Source organism: Trachinotus anak, unplaced genomic scaffold (genome assembly GCF_046630095.1).
Source record: "Trachinotus anak isolate AG129_WGS33_773 ecotype Australia unplaced genomic scaffold, CSIRO_AGI_Tana_v1 ptg000014l, whole genome shotgun sequence".
Classification (NCBI taxonomy): domain Eukaryota; kingdom Metazoa; phylum Chordata; class Actinopteri; order Carangiformes; family Carangidae; genus Trachinotus; species Trachinotus anak.
In genome coordinates this window covers 5,182,826-5,206,323 of record NW_027273865.1, presented here as the reverse complement: position 1 = coordinate 5,206,323, position 23,498 = coordinate 5,182,826, and the positions used below count along the sequence as shown (strand labels likewise).

Below are 23,498 nucleotides of genomic sequence, written 5' to 3'. Positions count from 1 at the left end.
ATTGTTGTATTGATATGATATCTCACCTCAGCTATAGGTCTGTAATACGGCTTCTAATTTAAAGGGAAATCAAATTCACTTCTGACCCATAAGTGGAATCAGAATGATTAAAAACCCCACCGCAGCTGAGGGACGGACAGAAAATTAGCTGTAAATGCTAAATGTAAATGCTTGTTAAATGTTAGCCAGGCAGGACTAAGACGAAGGGTCCAGCAGCCTGAGGGGCCCTGAATATAAATATATCTTCTTTTTCACGAATAAGTTAAAAAGCACATTGACTTTCTTCACAAACCATTAGTTGAATAAAAATCAAAAGAAGCTGCTATGGCTGATGCTAATGATGCTAATGATATCACCGCTACCTCCAGGTGATAGCCGTAGCATCATTTGGATGTCATCCTCTTGCTTATGGGCAGTTTATTCATCTTTACTTCATCCATATTTCATGATGCCACTATCACAAGTTTAGCTTAAGTTTGCTCTTCTTACCTGTCCAGCTTAGAGAAGCTACAGGTGATCTTCATCCTGGAAGTCGGCTCAAAGGTCAGATGAGATCCTGACCCTGCGTGACAGTTAACATGCATAATGGCAGTTTTTGTTTAATATCATGCGTCTGTTCTGCACTCAGGTCACTTCTGCTTTTACCACGCTAGGCACACACATGGCCATATGGGAATTATTAATGTACACTAAGTATTTGTGTGTGTGTGTGTGTGTGTGTGTGTGTGTGTGTGAGAGAGAGAGAGAGAGAGAGAGAGACATATACAGTCCATGGTGTGTTACAGCTATGGGTATACAACGCCCTCTGTTGTTGTAAAGTGAGAACTGCACTACTGTACTCTGCCCGTTCTACGTCACGCAGTCAGCTCCCTTCCCATTGGTTGTCGGGCCCGGATCACATGACCACCTCTTCTCTCACTGTTCTGTTTGTACCCGAGTCGGCACTTTAACGGCGCAGTGACTGAGCTTCTTCGGACTCTTAAAAATGAAACATTTTCCTTAAATGTTGTTTTGCGCAAAGAGCAGACGTTGACGCTTTTGCATGCGGCATTATAATTAACCGGGACGTATGATAACAGGTGGGTTGACAGTTTTCGCTAGCTAAGAGTGAGTTGTTTTTGTTGTCTCGCAATGTCAGCGACTCTGTTCAGTAAACCCTAAGTTAGTTACAGCGGTTCATAAATAGGAACTATAGTACTGTTAAACACAAAATATAACATAACTATCAGAAGTTTCTTGCATATTGTCCTTAACTATAGAGTGGAGCAATTACTTCTTCAAATATTTGCTATTCTTCGAAGTGGCCTTCATGAACTACACTCGTGTTTTTAGCCTTGCACAAGCTAGCCATCCCCGTGTTTTCTACTCTGAAGCTCACAAAATAGGCGTGTTACTCTGTTATTCTTCCTTTGTGTGGTGAAGAATTGAGCAGTTTTCTCTGACTCACCCTCACTTCTACAACTGGAGCCAAAGCTCTTGACTCACTTGTTACTCTGCACAGATGGAAACAAGCCTTCTTTGTGTTATGCTACCAGTTGTAATTTGATACACAAGCCAGACCTAAAAGATCTGGCACACTTTGCCAAAGATATTTAAAGCCTTTTTGTTTACTTTAAATCTAGAGATTATAAGGAAATTGCTTTGTATAGCGCAGTGCAAGAAGGGTAAAATAGCCTCACAATGTTTTACAAATGCTGTTGGAAAAAACAGTGTGAACTGCGTTCCCAGCTTACAGGTGTTTTCATCAACTTAAAGTGTTTCATCCTGTACATCCTTAACAGACTCCAACAGTGCTGGGCCTGTAGTTTCAGTTTTAGATTTGAAATAATTTGAAATATGTTAGATTTTGATATTACACAATTCCTTATTCCAGACTCTGTTTCTGTATAACCTACCAGCATTGCCTGGTTTTCAATATCACACAGTAGCTTAAAATCTTAACTGTTTAGTGAGTCATCATGTAAATGTGCAACAAACCACATTTTTGTGTGTTTTTTTTTTTTATTTAAGTCTTTCTGGGCATAATTGAGGTTGAAATATGCAGTAATAGTATTCAAATAAAGTGAGTGTATGGCCACCTTCTCCTCTAGTTATTACTCTCTTCCTAAACTTGTTGTAATTTGAAATTGAAAAAAAAACCCTGTGCCATCTGTCAATACCATGTTACTGATCATTTTATGCCTTTTTTTTCAATCAGTTTGGAGGAAAGCCCAGCACATGAAATCAATGTTGGAGAGTCTGTTTCCTCCATTTGCACAAGTCAAAATGCTTTTAGTCAACAGTCCAGTATACTGCTTGGTCCCATGTAAGCAGCTGTAATGAGTCACATGTTTCTATGAGGATACACCAACCCTTGTGACCAGCTTAGAGATGCACATTGCTGCTGTCAGCATTTAAAATACCATACTTCCTCTCTCTTTTAAGCAATCAAATCACAAGACCTCAGGTTCCCGTGAACAGTTTGTCTTGATCACCCATTTTACTATTCTAAACATAATTTGCAGTAATTGATGCACAGTGTTTTTGGTGGTTGTGAGCCCAGCTCCCAGCAGCTACAGCTGACCTGTATGCAGCCTGTCAGCAGCTGGAGCCGCATATGTCTTTGTGCTAGAGATGAACTGTGCAGGTTATTCTCTGTCTCTGGTGTTGAAAACATCTAGAAGCTTCTCTTTGTAAAGTCTGTAAAGGTTAAGCAGAGGTGTGTGTGGCTGAAGGAGAGACAATAGATGTTGAGATTGCAATGTTGTTTCATAATGATGCGGCTACATTAAGTTAAAGATATTTATGATTGTCTCGAACAGAAATTATTAAATTGTCAAATTCACTTTATATATTTCTAAAAAACTAATGTTTATCCCGAACTGTGCACTGGTTGGTAAACATCAGCGTGTTGAGTACAGTTTGTCACTAAGGTCATACCATAAGATTTTTAATGTAATGATCTTAAATTTTTCATCTCTTTTTTCATTTTCAGCTGCCAACATGTCAAAGCTTCTTTGTGCCCCAAGTCATTCATCATTCTTCTTTTACAGAAACTAAACACATGACGTAACATTGCATTTTTGTTCCTCTGTTTGGTCTCAGAGCTGCAGACTCTGAGCTGACAGGACTGATACTGAATCAGATGTTATTTTGTCCTTGAACATGAAGATGGACATCGCTTACAATAAGGTCAGCTGTTTTTTTTTTCATGCTCTGGGTAAATTTATGAGTCAGTGTTGAATAATTTCCACCTTTGATTGATTGGGTTTGATTATTTGCTTAAATCAGTTATCAAGTGAAAATACCAAGCATTTACTGGTCAATGCTCACAAGAAAATGAACAGAGGAGCTGATAATTAATGAGGTCATTCGTTGTGGCCTTAATAATTTACATGTAAAACAACAACACATAAAGAAGTACAGGCTACTGTAAAGAAAGCAGGGAAAAATGACAAGGCTAAGTTAAGATTAGATGACAATATTAATATTGCGTTGAGAGGTATTGGTTAGACTATTCATGGTGAATTTGAATCATCATGTTGTAAATGATAATTGACTAAAATAAATTTACACAGAGGCGCAATCAGTCAGGCTGGGAGGAATGTTCTTCACAAAGTCAATATGAGGCTGCCATATCTCGATAAAAGGTTTTACCCTCAGTTTTTCAGCGAATGCTCCCCAGTTGTATGAACATATTTGTTGTGCAACAGTGGTTTTACCCACCAAAAACCAGCTATAGTGGAAATCAGACTGTTCAGTCTCTTGTAAAAGCATCACTGAAATCATCAAATACTTGAGATCAGGTGTCAATACTGACAGCTTTCAGCACTTTGTAATTCCTCTCAGCTTTCCCTTCAAAATAAATGATTTTGATTTTATGTAATGGCAGCATTCATGTTATATTAGTGGTTAATGGTTCTGTCATTGTGTTGATGTATTCCTCTAATGTCTGTAGCTGGAGGACGTGGAGAAGAGGAGAGAAGACAACAGAAAGGCACAGCTGGTACGTTACAGAACACACACACACGCACACACACACATACTCAAACACACGTTTACACCAGCTTTTTTTTTTAATTGCTTTTTTAAATTTTATAAAAGGGGCAAAGAAATACACTGAGACATTCAGAGATAAACATGATTTACTCAACATCCATCAACACATTCTTTCTAGTTTTCCAGGTGTGCTATAGCTCTGGCCACTGTAGCCACAGTGCTGCTGGCTGCCATGGCCATCTATAACCTCCTGACTCCAAGGGTTTCCTCCTCCCTTCCAGCCCCAAGCTGCAGCATCCGTCTGCCCCACGCCGAGTCCTGCCACGACCCCTGCAAGTAAGAAAACATCTGCTCACACAGTCCTGCACAGACCAGAACTTTTATTCAGCTTTGATGTTTCTTTGTTCTCTATCATCAACGCTATGCTTTAGCTCTTTTCAGTGTTAATGTAAACAGGCAGATGTGTGATTCCCTCTACATGATATTTATTGAAAAGGCTTTTTTTTTCATTAGCACATGATATTAAAAAAAAGGATTGAGCTTGATGGTTCATCCTTGTCTTTGGCAACTGCAGTGCACAAGACAAACTCCATTCAAAGTCTACTCACTTTATTTTCAGCCATATTACATGGTCTTCATCAACAGATAAAATATGCTTATTTGTCCTGGAACAGTAGATGTTGTAACTTCCCATTACTCTGCACACTGTTAGGAAACAGATACTGACAAAACGACCTCCACTCAAGTTGCACATACTTATTTCATTTCATGTAATATGGTCAAAAGCTCCATAGCAAGCAAGTGGACTTTAGGTGTCAATGTTAAATTGACAAAACTGTTTTTTTTTTTTAAAAGGATTGATGGTAACATATGTACTGAGTGAGACATCTCACATTTAAAAAATAAACATGACACTCAATGTAATGGCAACACAGTTTGTTAAAGCAAATATATCGGTCAGACTCATCAGGCAGAACCAGGAGTACAGGTGTTGATCACTATCATCAAGACATTTCCTCTCCCTCCTGTCAGGATTGTTCTGGTGGAGAGCATCCCTGAAGGTCTGGAGTTTAATTCCAGCACCACTCACCCCTCCATCTTCCAGGCCTGGCTCAATCTGGTGGGCGAGGCTCGCAGCAGTCTCGACATCGCCTCCTTCTACTGGACGCTGACTAACAACGACACCGTCACTCATGAGCCCACAGCCAATCAGGTCAGCTGGATCTGTGAATGCCAACAAAGGACTGACACCTTCTCAGAGTCTTACACCTGAATTGAATGTGTTTTCATGTTTTTCTTTTACATTACATCATGGTTGGTGGGAGGAGCTGAGTGCGTGACAGTTTCTCAGAATCATTTGATGAGCCTATCATGAGTCTTTGCTTTGATTTCTTCTTTCAACAGCTAGATAATTCATCAGAAATTAAACAAGAGTTTTTACGCAGATGTTTTCTTTTTGACTCCAGCAGTGATAATATTCACAATGTTGAAATTATTTTTCTTGTTGTGCACAGGGTGAAACCATTCTGAAGAAACTGGCTGAGCTTTCAGGGAAGTTGTCTGTTCGTATTGCAGTCAACAAACCACAGGAGACTAAGCCGCAGGACGACCTCAGGCTCCTCAACGACTCAGGTAACGCCCTGTTTTTAAAATATTGAATTAATTTTATTACATTAATTCCAACCATATGATCCAACTTATATTTAGTTAACATTTATTCCTTTATTTGATAATAATGATAATAATGTTTTCCTATTAACATAATCAAATTCACAACTAGAATTAAAATTGTTCTGTTTCCTGTCGTCACTTCGAATCTGATGTTTGTTTTTTTTATCGAAGTGTAGAAAATGGTCTCAAACTAATGATTAAAAATAAGCAGAGGTCCACACATAAAGCTGATATCTACTGTATATAAATTACTATAACATACATTCTCTGAAGTAGCACTGGGGATAGATTAATTATCCCCACTAATAATATCTCAGATTTTTTGTATTTAATAGATGTCACAAATCTTTTTTGCTGGTTAGTGTTTTGATTAACAATGATTAAAACTAAAAACACTACATGCTGTGTATAAGGAGCAACTGATTAGAAACAAAACTATTAAAAATTAATTTCCTCTGTATTATGTAGCAGGACATTTGGGTCCACAGTGTTTCACAGTTAATTCGGGAGCTGCTGTCAGTGATGTCTCTGGTCCCACTGAAACACACACTAACACATGACGTGATACAACAGCTGTGTCCCAATTCAGGGGCCGCATCCTTCTGAGGACACAGTATACCGAAGTGTAGACCATGAAGGCCAAACTGAAATGAGTAGCTGCTGCCATATTATTTTCATTACCAGTGCGCTATGAATCTTGGGATAGGTTGGCCCATGAACAATCCACAGCTTAGAGACTTCACTGTCCAGGGAAAGAAGGCTGCATTTGAAAGACCCTTCAAAATGGGACAGCCCAGTCACACCGCTGTGACGCAGTCTGTCTTCAGATGCAGCCTCCAGAGGATGCAACCCCTGAATTGGGACACAGCTAATGTTTTGAGCTTGTGGATATCATAACAGTAATTATAACTTTCATAACTTTGATTATTCAGGCCATAACAAGTATTTGATGTGTGTGGGTGTTTCAGGAGCTGATATCAGGACAGTTAACATGAGAGAGCTCACCTCAGGCGTCCTTCACACTAAGTTCTGGGTTGTGGACAAGAAGCACATTTACATTGGCAGTGCCAACATGGACTGGAGGTCCCTCACACAGGTAAACACACAGACAAATACTACCCAATACTACCCAAAGTAGACTGGTTCAGAAATATATTTTTATCTTATATGTGTACATTTGTTAAATGGATTACCTGAATGTTTCTTTTTTTTTTTGCTCTGTGGATGGTATCAGTGGGTGGGTTTATAGTGGATATTAGGTTTTGTTTAGGTTTGTAACTCAGAATTCAGAATCATGTCTGATGAAGGACCCCAGATGTTGTATCCTAAACTGGCAGTGAAAGGTTATCTGGTGCCAGGTCCTATCAGAATAATGTTCCTCTGCTTTTAAGGGGAAGTTCCTGTTGACTCAAACTTTCAGTCACATGCATTGCTGTAACAATCATTTAAATTCACTTAAATACTGTGTTGGTCATCACTACCTCAGACCACATCTCATTTTAGTTTCAGTCATCATGTGCCATTCATTCTGCTGACTTGTCAGTGAGTGTGCACCAACATCATGAGACATATCGCAAAGGATGTTTCTAACTAAAATTTTCTACAGTCCCTAGAATTACCATGTAATGGTAAATAATAACCTGTATCATACACTGAGGAATGTGCATGTTGTGTTCTTGTCTTATTTTATTTTATCTATTATTATTTATGCTATTAGTTGTTTTTTTTTTACTTTCACTACCTGTTACTTTATATTTGTGAATCTTCTATGTGTTTAATATATGTTTTGTAAACTGAAAAAAGCAATAAAGAGGTTTCATCTCTAAAAAAAATCTACAAGCTGTAAAAAGTTGTGATTGCGAATCAGTGAATGTTGTGCTGCTGGTCTGCAGGTGAAGGAGCTGGGTGCGGTGGTCTACAACTGCAGCTGTTTGGCTGCAGACCTGGGTAAGATCTTTGAGGCCTATTGGTTCCTGGGGGAAAGTCAGAGCATTCCATCACCCTGGCCCTCCAGCTTCTCCACCCTCTACAACAAGGACACACCTCTCCAGCTGCCACTGAACAACACGCTATCCAGCGTTTATCTGTCGGTGAGATACAAACAGGGATGAACTTCACATTTTTCCCTTTATTTCTTTCCCTTTATTGTCCAGTGCTCCAGTGCTCTCCCTTCAGTACCTTATTACAGCTACACTAATGACCACTGGGTGGTACCATTTGTATTAGTACTGTATTTGATCATCTTAGTTTATAAATGCTCTCCTGTCATAATTAAAAATGAACAAATAATTAACCAGATCTCTTTGTTTTCTCGTCACTCCCACAGAGTTCCCCTCCGTCCTTCTGTGCAGCTGGCAGGACTCCAGACCTTCAGTCCATCCTCAGCGTGATGGAGGACGCCGAGAGCTTCATCTACATCGCTGTCATGAACTACCTGCCCACCATGGAGTTCTCACATCGTAAAAGGTACAGATGTTCAGATGTAACCACAGGGAGGATGATTTAGGTCGTACAGTTAGTGAAGCACCTAGGCCCTGCTGCAGGCACAGTAGGTCAGTGGCCGCTTTCACAAAGATCTTTAGACTGGTCTGTAGTGTTAGGCTAGTATCAATCGTGCTCATAGATTAGTCTAAGTATCAGTATCAGTCAGGTAAGACTGTTTAACTAAAATACACTGACCAATTTAAGCCAAAAACATTAGACACCTTACCCCCAGGCTAACTCAGGCCTAAGACCAGCGTTACCACGGTTACAATCAAAGACACCTGTGCTGACCAGTGGCACCTAACAACAAAAAACAGGAAAACATGGCTCATAATTTGTGGTTTGCTAGCATTGTTATGGAGAGAACAATGAGAAGGGAAAGTTTTTAGAGACTGAATCAGATTTTAGACCTTTTTATTGCTTCATCCTTTACTGAATTTCCCAAGTAAAATGTCCTTGTAACTGAATTGAATTCTTCCAAAAAGTTGAGTGTTTGGACTTGGTTCCTCATTTGGCCATTTTTTTCATATCAAAAAAAGTATTTTCCCACAGTCTGTCCTAGGATTAGACGTGTCTCTGAAGTCTGACTATTTGTTATATCTAAGCGCTAGTCAAAGTCTGTCATTGTGAAACCGGCCCCAGATCTTTAATAACCTCATGGATTAAGCGCATCTGTTTCATCCTCTTAAATCAACATGGTTTTAACCACAAAGTAACCTGACATGCTTGTGTCGAGCATGTTCTGTTAGAAAAGTAGACTGAAGTGTAAAATGAATGTAAACACATGAGGAGAAATGTGTCATCAGAAGTCCCTGCTTGAACTTCTCTTATTTCATTGTAATGGAATTAACTCAGGTTCCCTTAGTTAATGTGTTTCATGAAAAAGTAGTTGCGTCAGTGTTGTTTTGAGTGTTTCCTTTGAGAATTAATAAAGTACTAATGAACTGGAACGCAGCTGAAGGGTGAGTGAATAGTGAGTGTGATGGTCTCATGTCCTCATACTCTGCATGTGTCGCCCTCTGCAGGTACTGGGCAGACATCGACACCCAGCTGAGGAGAGCAGCATACGAGAGGCGGGTCAAGGTGCGCCTGCTGATCAGCTGCTGGGCCAACACCCAGCCGGTCATGTTTCCCTTCCTGAAGTCTCTGGCCTCAGTTTACGACCCCAAGAGCAAACTAGACATCCAGGTGGTAAGTAGCTCTTCTTTATGTCTTTATGACAAAAAAAAACTGACAAAGGAGGTTGTACATGTTATGATGTAGTAAAAACGATATATCCTGTAGTAAAAACAATAACCTGATGACTTCTTGTTTCCAGAGGCTGTTTGTGGTGCCTGCCAACCCCAGGCAGAAGGACATTCCCTTCGCCAGAGTCAACCACAATAAGTACATGGTGACTGACAAGATAGCTTACATAGGTGAGGCTGCAGATGCTCTGCATGATTCATGTGAAACACAATTGAATAACAACATATGTTGTTAGTAACTAGCTTTTGAGTGGCTTTTTTAATGTATCAAGCTGTGATAAATATGAAGATTATTCACTTAGCCTGTGAATATTCTCATTTGTCCAGGTCATAGTATCTCAAAGGAGTTTTAAATCGAAAGCAACTGGACTTGGTTATTTGTCTAGGAAGACATTTCACCTCTCATCCAAGAGGCTTCATCAGTTCTTTCTCGCACCTGACCAGGCTGGGACTGGTCCAACTATCTGGTGTGGAGACCCAGGTATTTAACCTCTGGGAGGGGTTTTACAAGGCTGATGATGTCATTGGTTCCCTTTGTGTTCCATGTGCCAACGACAGTCGTTAGAGTAACTGTCTTGGTGGAGAGTTGGTTTCGACTTCGTTAGTCGAAAATTGTTGAATCTCCTGGGAAGGAGATTGTTGAAAATTAATTGTTGTTAAATTGTTGAATCTCCTTCCGAGGAGAGATCTTAGAGGTTATCTAAGAAAAACAACTGTTCACAAGTGGCATGTGACTCCAACGACTGTCGTTATAACACAATAGGGCTCTAACGAAGTCGAAACCAACTCTCCACCAAGACAGTCACTCTAACGACTGTCGTTGGCACATGGAGCACAAAGGGAACCAATGACATCATCAGCCTTGTGAAAACCCCCCCCAGAGGTTAAATACCTGGGTCTCCACACCAGATAGTTGGACCAGTCCCAGCCTGGTCAGGTGCGAGAAAGAACTGATGAAGCCTCTTGGATGAGAGGTGAAACGTCTTCCTAGACAAATAACCAAGTCCAATGCTTTCGATTTAAAACTCCTTTGAGATTATTCACTTACAAACCACAAATCGTCAGTATTTACAGAACTCTTTCTATTTCTATTATAACTTGTCATTTTGTTAAAATTAATTTTTTCATTAATATTATCATTTGTGTAAAAAAAATACTTCATATTATTATATATTACTTTGACCCATCGGAAAACTTGACCGGCTGACTCATCATTTTTAAACCTTTCATAGGCTGAATAAATAATTTATTCATTCATTTTGAAAATAATCGTTAGTTACCTCTGATTGTACACATTTAATAATACACACTAATATTTATCATCTGTCCAAGTGATGAATGGGCTAAAATATAACCTGTGTCTTTCTGTCTTCAGGTACGTCTAACTGGTCAGGTGACTACTTTGTGAACACAGCCGGCTCAGCATTGGTTGTCAACCAGACTGCATCACAGTCCCCGGAGCCTACCGTCCAATCACAGCTGAAGGCTGTGTTTGAGAGGGACTGGAGCTCAGACTACAGCACCCCCCTCACCCAACACTCAAACCTCAAAGACTTCTGTTAGTTTCAGCAGCCACTTTGACAAACACTATTTCAGTCGACATACCTGCACCACACACACCACACCACAGTGTTATATTTGCACATTTATTTTAGTTTTCAAATTCACATGCACTATCTCAGCTGCAGCTGAAAAATCAGCTGCACATGACTCCTTCTAGTTTCCCTGTCTGTTCAGGTCCAAAGGAAGAGAGTCGATCTTAAACTTGACTTATCACAGCTTTAGTGCCAATCTCCAATTTGACAATAATGTGTCCCCACACCACTTAACTGCCAAGGATTGTTCAAAACAAAACAAAACAAAAAAAAACAGTCAGGTACCCTGGAGCAGACCTTGACATCCACCCATCCATTTTCTCCCGCTTATCCGGGGTCAGGTCGTAGTGGCAGCAAGCTAAGCAGGGAATTACAGACATCCCTGTCTTCAGCAACACTTTCCATCTCCTCCGAGGGGATCCCAAGGCGTTTCCAGGCAAGTTAGGGTTTGTAATCCCTCCAGCGACTTCTCAGTCTACCCCAGGGTCTCCTCCCAGTTGGGCATGCCCGGAAAACCTCGAAAGGAAGGCACCCAGGAGGCCTCCTAATCAGATGCCCAAACCACCTCAACTGGTTCCTTTCGACATGAGGGAGCACAGACCCTTGACAGTGTAAGACAAAATCAGTGTAAAACAGTGATCTCCTGCTACCAGCATTGACACAGTGAACAGACAGTGTTACCTCTAGTTTAGGTTTGGTTCTGGTTTGTGTCACAACGTGCTGGCAGCACTGGGCTGTGCTGTTCAATCTTTCCATTGAGATCAGTGTCTGGCTCAGGCACAATCACATTTTCAGTTGGTTCCTATACTCACTATGTTATGTGATCTATTCACTGATCACTTTCTCATATTAAAGATCAATCACAATGCTTTTCTTTAAAACAACTTCAGCCTCTATGGGAGCTTTTTTTTTTTATCCCAGCTCATCTCAGGGAGTAAAGATTGTGTGCTTTCTTAATTTTCTGGACTTTGGAATAATTAATGCTGAAACTGGTGTGCCTGTGCTGTAAATAAGATGTGATTTTTAAAATTCACTCTCAGTCTCAGGACTGTTTTACAGTGGTATGAAAAAGTTTGGGCACCCCTGACAATTTACATTATTTTCATTTATGAATCATTGGGTGCTTGGATCAGCAATTTCATTTTGATCAGTCAAATAACTGATGGACACAGCATTATTTCAGTAGTGAAATGAGGTTTATTGGATTAACAGAAAATGTTCAATATGCATCAAAACAAAACTAGACAGGTGCATAAATTTGTGCACTCCAACAGAAAAATCACATCAATATTTAGTCGAGCCTCCTTTTGCAAAAATAACAGCCTCTAGACCCTTCCTATAGCCTCTAATGGCGTAACTTCAACTTTGTGACTGACTCTTGAACATTATTCTCAAGAATCTGCTGATATTGAGTGGAATCCATGTGACCCTCACCTTAAGCAAGATTCCCAGTACCGGCACTGGCCACACAGCATAATGCAACCTCCACCAAATTTTACTGTGGGTAGCAAGTGTTTTTCTTGGAATGCTGTGTTCTTTCGCCGCCATGCATAACGCCCCTTGTTATGACCAAATAACTCAATCTTTGTTTCATCAGTCCACAGGGCCTTATTCCAAAATGAAGCTGGCTTGTCCAAATGTGCCTCAAGCGACTCTGTATGTGGCGTGTGTGCAGAAAAGGCTTCTTCCGCATCACTCTCCCATACAGCTTCTCCCTGTGCAAAGTGCGCTGAATTGTTGAACGATGCACAGTGACACCATCTGCAGCAAGATGATGTTGTAGGTCTTTGGAGGTGGTCTGTGGGTTGTCTTTGACCATTCTCACCATCCTTCACCTTTGCCTCTCCGATATTTTTCTTGGCCTACCACTTCTGGCCTTAACAAGAACCGTGCCTGTGGTCTTCCATTTCCTCACTATGTTCCTCACAGTGGAAACTGACAGCTGAAATCTCTGAGATAGCTTTTTGTAGCCTTCCCCCAAAACCATAATGTTGAACAATCTTTGTTTTCAGGTCATTTGAGAGTTGTTTTGAGGCCTCCATGTTGTCACTCTTTAGAGGAGAGTCAAAGAGAAGAACAACTTGCAATTGGCCACCTTAAATACCTTTTCTCATGATTTGATGCACCTGGCTATTAAGTTCAAGGCTTAATGATCTCACCAAACCTCATCTAAAAAACTAAAAACTAAGTAGTTTACAGGTGTTCAAATCAACACAATGACAAGGGTGCCCAAATTTTTGCACAGCCTATTTTTCACATCTGATTTAATTTCATACAACTTAATATTGCTACACTAAAAATCTTTGTCAGGAAAATACCCCAGTACTCAGCTTTTATTAGAAAATGAATGGCATGCCAATGTGATCATTTTCTGTGAAGACAGAGTAAATTATTATGCAGCCTCAAAGGGGTGCCTAAACTTTTTCATACCACTGTAAAATAAATCCCTTTAATACTAAAGTCAGCATTACATACAACAGACTGGAAGTTTGCAGCAGCAGTAAATGATGATGAACAAATTTAATTTCCACTGTGTGGAGTGATTGAAGCTACTAATTAGTGGAGAGATGGTTGTTACGGCAACTGTCCAAGGAAGCATGTTTACTAGTAGCAGAAAGTTTATAAAAAAGCTCTGGAGCAGTTATTATGTACATGTCATTATCTTCTTCCTCCTTAGAATTAAATGGTCCTCAATAAATGTTTTTGATTCAGTCAAACCTGTTCCAGCCTGTTTGATGTTCTTCATGTGTTCTCTGATACACACACTGTATATTCAATTATTTTAAAACAACCTGAGAAGATTAATTCACCTCACACTCTCCTCACTAGTTCAGAAAAATATATTCTTAAAAAACTAAAATCGTATCCAGTGCATCAGGGCGGGAGAACAAGAATAAAAGCACATACAGTGATGTTTGTAGGCATTTTGCATCTCTTTCAGGCTGGGGACTCTGCTACACAGTCACTTCAGACATTTGCCCACCAGTCTACAACAGCTCTCTATAAGATGCATGTTTTAGTCCAGGCAATGCAGGTCCTCGTGTTCGCCAGTCATAGTGTTTGGAGCCCAAAATGTCAATTTGTTGTCTCATCAGACCAGAAAATCTTTTTCCTTTAAATGTGGTTTGGCAAACTCAAAGTGGACTGTCATGTGCTTTGTACTCTGTCATGCCTCCACCACGAAGGCCTGATTGATGGAGTGCTGCTGAGATGGCCGATGATCCCATCTCTGCAGAGGACTTCTGAAGCTCTGTTACAGTGACTGTTTAATTCGTGGCCCTTGTTGTCTGGTTACTCAGTTTGACCAGATGACCAAGGCATCCTGGTGGTTCCACACTTCTTCTATTTCACAATAACCGAGATGTCTCTGCCCCTGGGAACACTGAAAGCTTTAGAAATGGCTTTACACCTTTTCTCTGATCTGTGCCTTGCTGCAGTTCCATCACAGCGGTCTACAGAGAGTTCCTTCGACTTCATGACTTGATTTTTGTCCTGGCATGCAGTGTGAGTTGTGGGACTTAATATACACCAGTGGGTGCCTTTGTAAACTATTTCCAACCAATTAAATTTGGCACAAGTGGAGTCCAGTCAAGTTCTAGACGCATCTCAAGGATAGGCTAATTAAAGCGCAGGATGCACATGACCACAATGTGGAGAGCCACAGGAAAGAGTCTGAATATTTCTGTAACTAAGAGAGTTTCTAAGAACATATGTTATTGAGAATAGACTGATAGGAAAATGACAATTTCATCACTTTAAAGTTAAACTAACAACATAATAAAGTGCCAGAAGTGAAGGCGTCTGAATGGGGTGAGGGGTCTTTTACATGTCACACAAGTGATCCCGTTTGGATAAATAACAGTATGAAATAGACCTACACTTATAAAACTCTGTAAATGATATATAGCCTACTGTATATTACTCTAAAATGAAGAGGGACTATCATTATCACTGTTGGCCTGTTATTATCATGACAGTGACCGGGGGCAGCTGAGGTGTCCTCTGGCCGCCTGCTGTGGAGTTGTTTCTGCTGTGGAGCTGTCAGGTTGTTCCCAGACACAGTACAATGGACCTGCTGGGCTCCTCTGTCTCCATACATTCATATAAAGCTCCATCTGCGCACAGCGGCGCGGAGGAGGAGCGTTAACGGCACGGGGCCGCTCAGCTGGGCGGACATGGCGGCGCACAGCCCGGCATATCACTGCTGAACTTGAACTGGAAAAGCTGTTTGATAAACGATCTGATAACGTACAGCTTGATGCCACCTGTAATCATGGACGAGCAACATTTGTTTTTAAGTCTTCCTGCGCGGAGATGCTGCTGCTGCTGTTTCGGTGCGCAAAAACTGAGACTTTGTGTGGGTGAGGCTGCAAAGTTTCCAGGCAGAGCTCCAAACCCGAGCGGCCACTTCAGAGCAGGAATGAAGGTATGAGGACATAGGAACAAATCGATCAAGTCAGAAGTAGGTTGAAATGTTTTTAATTTATAAGAGTCTTTGTTTTAAACGCGTCTCTTCAACTTTGTTTATTGTGGATAAACGCACCAACGGGTCTGAACCATATAGGGTTGTAACCTACAGCTGACCTTGACTACATCCAACTCCTGTAGGCTATTATTAGACACACAGGATATAGTTCCTAATGAGTCAGACATACGGTGCCTGCACATGTTCATCAAAGCGATAATCCTAGTTATAGCCTATAGTTGACTCATTGGTCAGTATATAACCCTCCATACGCCTCGTACTGTCGTCCTGCACCCTGCTGTTTTAGTATGAGGGGAAAAAACAAAGTATTCAGACACAACAATGTGTTTCTGTCGGTTTCTGTCATTGTTCAGCCGGTGGTCTCTCAAACTGCTGCCTCTGCGGTTTCAGCGGCTCCGCCCGGATTAAAGCCCCGCTGATGTCCCGCTGCTCTGCTCACTCCCACCAGCCTGGCGGCTCCAAGGAACAATATGTCCACTCACAAGCCGCCGCGTCCTGCCCTCTGTGGTCAGTCCACTCACGCATTCACGTCGAGACACGTCTGAACTGACGAGGTTTCACATTTAAGAGGGAAAAGAAAGTTGAGAGTTAATCAGTGTCTCTCAACGAGCCAAACAATCACTTCAGTTACTTTCTTCATCTTATTTTTAAATTCAACAATCCATCATTTCAGGAGGTGAATGACGCTACACTTTTTTCTAATGACAGCTACTGTATTTGATTTATATGTTTCCCCTTTTTTTACCCTTTCAAAAATATTGCAATTAAACACTGTTATTAATGGGAATCGTGGACAATAGAAAAACCGCAACAGCATTTAGCCATGTGGTAACAATTGATTGTATATAATTAATCATGTTGTGTTTTTGTTTTACATTTTATGTAAATTAGTTTGCTGTGCACTTTCATATTCAGTCAGTCAATCAATCAAGATACTAATTAAGTGATCAATCAGAACATTTATCTTTTATGCATTTTCTATTTTAAATACTTTTTTGCTTTTTTTACTTTTTTAATTTCTGACTAAAAGCACCTCAGTGATGACAATTCATTAGTACATCCACATTTAGTAGCAGGAACTTATGAGGACATATGAAAAAACAACAGGGACATAACTCTTTAACAATGGTCACTGATTATTTTTCCTCCTATTCTTTTTATCATTTCCAGTGGGAGGCTGTTTGTCCCGTCTCACGTTGCAGTGGCAGATTTCTAACACTTGTGTGCAGCATTGGTGTAAGTTTCAACTGACAGACTCACACAGTGTTCACTCTCCTCTTGTCTCACTTCACATCTCCCTCGCTGGCTCCTTCGGGATCTCAGAGAAAATTACGATCCAGTACAACTCAGGCTGAAAATCTGAGCTCAGTTAATTCTTACATTTTCACAAATTTCAACCAAAAAAAAAAAAAAAATTCCCAGATGAGTCTGGGAGGTGTTGCTCCCCTCTCAATGCAGTGCAAAATTATAATAAACACATGGAATGAAATAAGATCAGTTTCATAGTTTTATAAATTACATTACTCTTATAAAGCTACTGTCTATAATAGATTATACTTCTGACCCGAATCATTGACCAGATTAGAGCATTTGAGCAAAAACTTTCACCAGTGTTAAACTCAGATTCCAGCTGTGGTCCACTGGACCTGAGTGTTTATGGGTGTGTCCACATGTGAGAATCAAACACACCCAGTCTCTGCAGACTGCAGACCAAGACGTGCTGTTTCACAAATACTCTTCTACTGAGGCAGAGTGAGCTGTGTGGTGTTTTAACCCACATTGCTGTACCTCACAAATACAGGACACACCTGAGGTAAATCCTCTATGTCACTATTCAGTGTCATCAGGGGCCATAAGAGCAGAGCAGCAGGGCCCATTCCAGGAGGTTATTTCTGTCTCCCTGTTAGCCATGCAGCCCCCACCCATCCAGTGACCCACCAAGTGTGTGGTGAACAGGTTCAGGTGAACAGCAGGTGACTCAGTTATAGGTACAAAGCACCAGTCGTGTTTATTTCTGTACCCACAAATAGTACACACTCACACAGAGTTGAAATTTGCAGGACAAACAGTAGAAATTGCTTTGCCAGAAATTAAAAATGGCAGGAAATGTGTTGATTTGTTTTGAATCAAGGAGTCAAGGAAAAAGAGGAGTTTTGCATCAATGCCTCAGAGTTCAGGGGTTCTCTGTGTGAGAAACAAAATAAAGGAGTTCATACAGTAAATGGCCACATAGGGTCGGATCCATATTTAAAGCTAATGTTTTGTGGTCCATCATCAAACTTTCCACAACACTTCTACTTTTGTAGAAGTCCTCCTCGTGGTAATAAATGACCTAATGTGAGATAATAACAATAATTAATAATAAATAAAAAACAATATCTAGGAGAAAAAGAATAAGAATAGTAATACTGATAATACTAATAATAATGAAAAGAAGAAGAAGTTGCCTTCAACATACAAATGTAAATACAGTAATTCACTGTTCTCATAAGACTGATTTCTGTTTGTTGGATGTTCACATTTTATTTGAAAGAAAGTGAAAGAACAGTGAACACTGTTTATTCACATCTGCTCTTATCACTGCAGCATCGAGCTGCACCACGCAGCTACTGCTGTAATGGAAAGAGCTGCCAAGGGACGACTTCAGTGTGTGTGTGTGTGTGTGTGTGTGTGTGTGTGTGTGTGTGTGTGTGTGTGTGTGTGTGTGTGTGTGCGTGCGTGTGCATGCTGCCCTGAGGACCACCCAGTAAAATTGGAGATCCCCTGATGAATTAACTCAGCAGCGTTGTGACAGATTATATCTTTACTCTTCATGCAGATGTTTCAGCTGGTGATGCTGCAGAGATGTGAAGGAAAGACCAAAGTACCAACCTGTCACAGGTACTCTGTGTTTACGTGTGTGTGTGTGTGCGTGCGTGTGTGTTTCATACACAGTAGAATCTGCGCATTAAATATATATACATCAAATATTAACTGGCACTGTTGGGTGAGGTTAAATGAGGTGACGTTGATCGTCGTCAGGTGAAAATGTTTTCTGTTCATGAAGTTGATCTGCATAGTGATGAATAGATAAGACAAAAAAAACATTGAAATAGAACAGAAAAACAAAGTCAGTGGAGATGCAATCAATGAACACACAATCAACAAGCAGTTCATTGAAATCTCACACTTCAGCACAAAGCAACAACAATCAGGATGAATGGAGATAAAAAATGTGTTGTAATAATGGAGCCACATGACAAACAAGGCAGCGTGTAAAACAGCAGTGGCAGAGCGGTAAGTGAAATGACAAATGAAATTTTAAAAATCTAAATATTGTGAAGCAGGGAAATTCACACAGGAGGCTTCAAATAGATTTTTTTTTGTCTATTTTTCCTTGTTTGCCAGGATTGTTTATTTTGTTGTTCTCTTAATTACAGAAAAGCCCAAGTAGTATGTGACTTCCAAAAAGAGAACAGCCACCAAAGTGTCATTACGTGCAAAAATATGGCAGTGGCTCCTTGGTATGTGAGAGAAGAGAAAACACATACAACACTGCCATTTAGCACAGTGCAGTCTATAGTCTATATTGTATACACTATTGTAGCGTAGTGGCGGCACGGTGGTGCAGTGGTTAGCTGCTATCGCCTCACAGCAAGAAGGTTCTGGGTTCAAACCTGGGACAGAGGCCTTTCTGTGTGGACTTTGCATGTTCTCCCCGTGTCTGTGTGGGTTCCCTCCGGGTACTCCGGCTTCCTCCCAAAGTACAACGACGCTAGGATGATGCTCTAAATTGCCCTTAGGTGTGAATGTGAGTATGTGTGGTTATTTGTCGCTATATGTCGCCTTTGATAGACTGGCGTCCTGTCCATGGTGTACGACCCGGTTCGGATAAGTGCTATAGAAAATGGATGGATTGATGGATATTGTAACTTAGTTCAGATGAGGAACGGAGTGTGATTTGGCAGGAGAACATCACTGAGCTAATTGCACTTTAATTACCACAGCGTCCTCTCAGTGGACACGTGTGGTGACGAGGGTGCAAACAGTAAAGGGTGGAGTCCCATCCCTTAACACAACTGGTTCTGATCATACCTGCCTGATGTGTGGGGGGAAATGTGGAACCACTACATGCTCAGAACAGGTTGGTATGATCCATATGACAGATGGACAATGGACGACAAACTTTGTAGTTGCAGGTTTTGTACCCATATTAACAGGAAGCATTCGGATTGCCAGGTTGTGATAAAACCCTGCAGCTGATGTCTTTAATTGATGCTTCATTGTAAAATGAGAAACCCATGACATTTTATTAATAGTTTATTAGTGTAATTGGTTGATTAGAAAGTGAGTCGTTAATTAGAGGCTATTAGTTTCTCATTTAATGAGTCATGAGCTCTGCAATTATAAATGGTAGTAAATCATTAATCAGGGTTCTTCCACTATAATAATCCATCAATATACGTTTAATGAATACATGCAAATAACAGTAATACTAATATTTTATGTAACTACACTTTCAATAAGTTGTTCTATGAAGTGAGGGATGTTGCTGGGACAAATAATAAATAAATTAATAAATAAATATATAAAAACATAAAACATAGACGTGCAGGTGTAAATGTTTGATCTTGGTGGATCTTCCTGCATATGAATTAAGAGAAATAGAAGTTAATGTAATAGAGGATGTAAACTAGCCTGCGTATGGCTTATCACTAGTCTACAAAGCATGAAAAGCGTATTTAAAATGAGTAAAGCCATTAGTTATTCACTTCACCTGTGAACAATTCATGACGTTTGCCTTCTGAGATGAATGATAATGTGTTGTTTTGAGTGTTGCTCTGAAGGTGAGTCTGAACTAAGCACAAGAAAAAAAACTACATATATTGATTTAAAGAGTTGTTGTGTGTGATTTGATGATGTTGTGAACAGACCTGGTGCAAACAGGGACAGAGGTAAGACAGAGTAATAAGAGAGGTCCGGCTGGAGGTTTGCTGCTCTCTTATTAAACATCACTTGTGAATGCTGTCTGTCTGTCTGTCTGTCTGTCTGTACATGTAAGGCAGACAGACTGGCTACATGTCTGAGTTTACCCTGGAATAACTCCCCAACCTTTAGGAAACCACTTTGATACTGCATGTATGTTGTAGTTCTGATATTAACTGAAGGTCTCTCCCTCTCCCTCTCCTCCTCAGGCACAGTCAGCACTGAACAATCACAGCAGCCAACAGAAGAACTGTATCGTTACAACTGCACACAAGTGGAAAATGAATTTACTGTGTATCACAGTGTTTAGTGGAAGATTTGTTTGTACTGTATGTCAAAGATACAGCAGGTGCCATCATGTTTATTTTATAAGTTTCTATTTTTATCATTAATTTTCTAATGATAAATTGGATGATACGTAAGCAGACAATCCAAGATATATGACAAACATCAAGGGATATTTTTTTATACAAGCTGGGCCTCCATGTTGTTAGTATTTACATATACTAAAGCCTAACAGTGAATGACCTCTGTTGGAGGAAATAAAACTTCCTGTTTCTCAGCTCTCTGTCCTTCCTCTCACACGCCTCTGCCGGTGAATGTAACCAAACAATTTCTGTCCTGTGCAATGAAATTAAATTCAGTTGTCCAGATAATGGATCAGACCTGTCTCAACAGGGATTCATTCAAGGTCTTTAATAAGCTACTTTTCTGAAGGGATAAAAATACCACTAAAATCTCTTCCACGTGGTGATGCTGGCAACACAAAAAAACACTGTTCTTGCTCAAGTAAAAGACAAATATTTGCAGAAAAAATAAATTTATTCGTCAAAAGTAAATCACAAAGGGACACATGTTAGTTTGAGTGTGTATTGACAGAAATACTCATCTCATGATGTGAAAACACTCCTCAGGTGTCTCAGAGTTGCCCTCAAAGTTCTCCTGTACTGTGTGGAACTGCATTGAAACCAGTGGGAGGGTCAGTTTGTTTGCTCTCCCTCTTTTGGCCTTTATGACAACAGCGGTTGTGTCTTCATAAAAATGACAATTCATAGCTCAAAACAGATTATTCATGTGTCTGAACTGTGGGAAAGTAGATGAGTACCGGCGATAAAATTTTTAAGCGTGAAGGTCTGAGCTGTGAGTGGGCATCGGGAGGAGAGAACCTGTGTGATCCTTCTGACTCACTTTCTGTTAAACCCACAGGATTCTCAGGGCTTTAAGCTGTGTGTGTGAGTGTGTGTGTGTGTGTGAGTGTGTGTGTGTGTGTGTGTGTGTGTGTGCTGGCTCCATCCTCGATGACTCAGCTCTCAACTACTCTGCACTTTGTAGGGATTAACTGAGGCATGTGGCAGACAAACATCGCCGCTAATGAGAACAGAAACTACATTTATCACCCAGAGACCCAATGAAGCGTCACACTTTCTCTGTGTGAGTCTCTGTGGGGTGGAAATCACAGATTTGTTAAATCAGGCCGACACTCGCCTTTAAAAATGATCAATGGCACTCATTTAATTCACATTCTGGTGCTTTTGAGGGAAGGTAAGGCATTAGAATAATTCACTGTGTGAAAAAATGAACACTAACAGACATAATGTTGAAATGATGAAGATATTAAACTAAACTGATTTTCAGCAAGAAAGCAGTGTAGCACTCGAGATGTCTGTCAGCCTAAAACATTTGTCCAGAGTGAAATATCTTGAATTAATCTGGTCCTCAGAGGATGGATCCTAAGAAATCTAGCAAGGCGCTGACTTTTCATCCAGCACCACCAACAGGTCAAAACACCTCTAAAACCAAGGGCCAGATTCTAATCAGCCTTAAGTGTACCTTCAAATTAACTTAGCATGCTAACAAAGCTTGTGGGTTACATTCAGTGTTGACACCTTAAAACAGTCATTGCTGATCTCTAATTCTTCCTAAAATATTTGTGCATGAGTGTCCCTGTCCGAGTAGCTGGGGATCATGTTCTCATGGGGCACTAATGATTTACCTTTACACTGGGACAATGTGGAGACTGGGGACAGGTCCTCAGCACTTGTTGAAATGGTTGATTTTGTTCACTTTTTAAAGGCATAATTTCTTTAAAATGTTCTGAAAAATTGCACCAAAAAACATGTTAACTAAGAGCTGAGAATGCTTTGAGAAAGGTCTATTTGCACAATGAGAAAACATACAATGCAATGTAACTATAGTAAAGCAAATGCAATTTGTTCGAAAAAGAAAAAAGTAAAGCTCATTCTAAAATCACTCAAAAATATACATGTGCTGATATGTAACTTTTCCATTATCTCTCTCTGTGAACATGACAAACAGCTAAAACAGTAAGTCATGATTGGTTGAAGGAGATAATTGTAAGTTTTGCTATCACTACATAGCTAGCGTTAGCGTTAACAGCTGTTTTCTGAACAGCCCTGGCAAGAGCTTCAGCCATTGTTGCGTTTACAAGACAAGAGGTTACAATTCATAATTGGAGCAGCTACTTCTTCAGGGCAGGCTGGTCAATACCATGACTCAGTACCAGAAAGTGATGAGATAGTCCGACTGGGCCAGGGCTAGCTGGTTAGCATGTTTCAGTACAAAAAAAGTCATAAAAATAAGCAAAACAAGAGGATTGTTTTCCACTGCTGGAGATAGCTGTAGGTATGAAGTTTGATGCCGAACTCACAACATTTCTTCTAGACTGGTAAGTAAACATCTGTTAATGCTAACACTAGCTATGTAGCAATAGCAAAACTTACAGATAGCTCCTTTAAGCTTGACCCATGAACTCTTGGGGACTGCGTTTCTCTAACATTAGAAAAGTATGTGGCATTGAAACAACACCTTTAACTGTAACATCTAAAGGTAAGATTGATTTACTATCTATAGCTCAGCTGACATTATTGCTTCAGTTGTTTCGAATTTGTCATAATTTAAGGCAGATATTGTTATCATTAGGCTGACTGACACTTACTGGTGCTTTCTATGTGATATTGGCATGGTTCAGTTGACACAGTGTGGATGTGATGGCTGATGCTGCCTCCTGTTTTTGACTCTGTATGAATGTAATTCCACTGGATATCAGGCTGA

The 23,498-nt window shown here is 40.3% G+C and overlaps 1 protein-coding gene and 1 long non-coding RNA gene across 2 annotated transcripts; both read left to right on the top strand.

The window, feature by feature from the left end:
* The first annotated feature begins 913 nt into the window (after positions 1-913).
* pld3 (phospholipase D family member 3) lies at positions 914-11,189 on the top strand. Its single transcript, XM_071496709.1, has 12 exons — positions 914-1,079; positions 3,085-3,171; positions 3,938-3,985; positions 4,157-4,314; positions 5,011-5,191; positions 5,493-5,610; positions 6,618-6,745; positions 7,542-7,739; positions 7,976-8,115; positions 9,159-9,324; positions 9,452-9,551; positions 10,756-11,189. The coding sequence occupies exons 2-12, from the start codon at positions 3,145-3,147 to the stop codon at positions 10,941-10,943; spliced, it is 1,452 nt and encodes a 483-aa protein (XP_071352810.1). The 5' UTR covers positions 914-1,079; positions 3,085-3,144; the 3' UTR covers positions 10,944-11,189.
* Positions 11,190-14,747: 3,558 nt separating this feature from the next.
* On the top strand, positions 14,748-20,988 carry LOC139632293 (uncharacterized). Its single transcript, XR_011693537.1, has 5 exons — positions 14,748-15,401; positions 15,815-15,968; positions 16,632-16,697; positions 18,280-18,341; positions 20,636-20,988. It is a non-coding gene; the product is annotated as an uncharacterized lncRNA (long non-coding RNA).
* Positions 20,989-23,498: the final 2,510 nt, after the last annotated feature.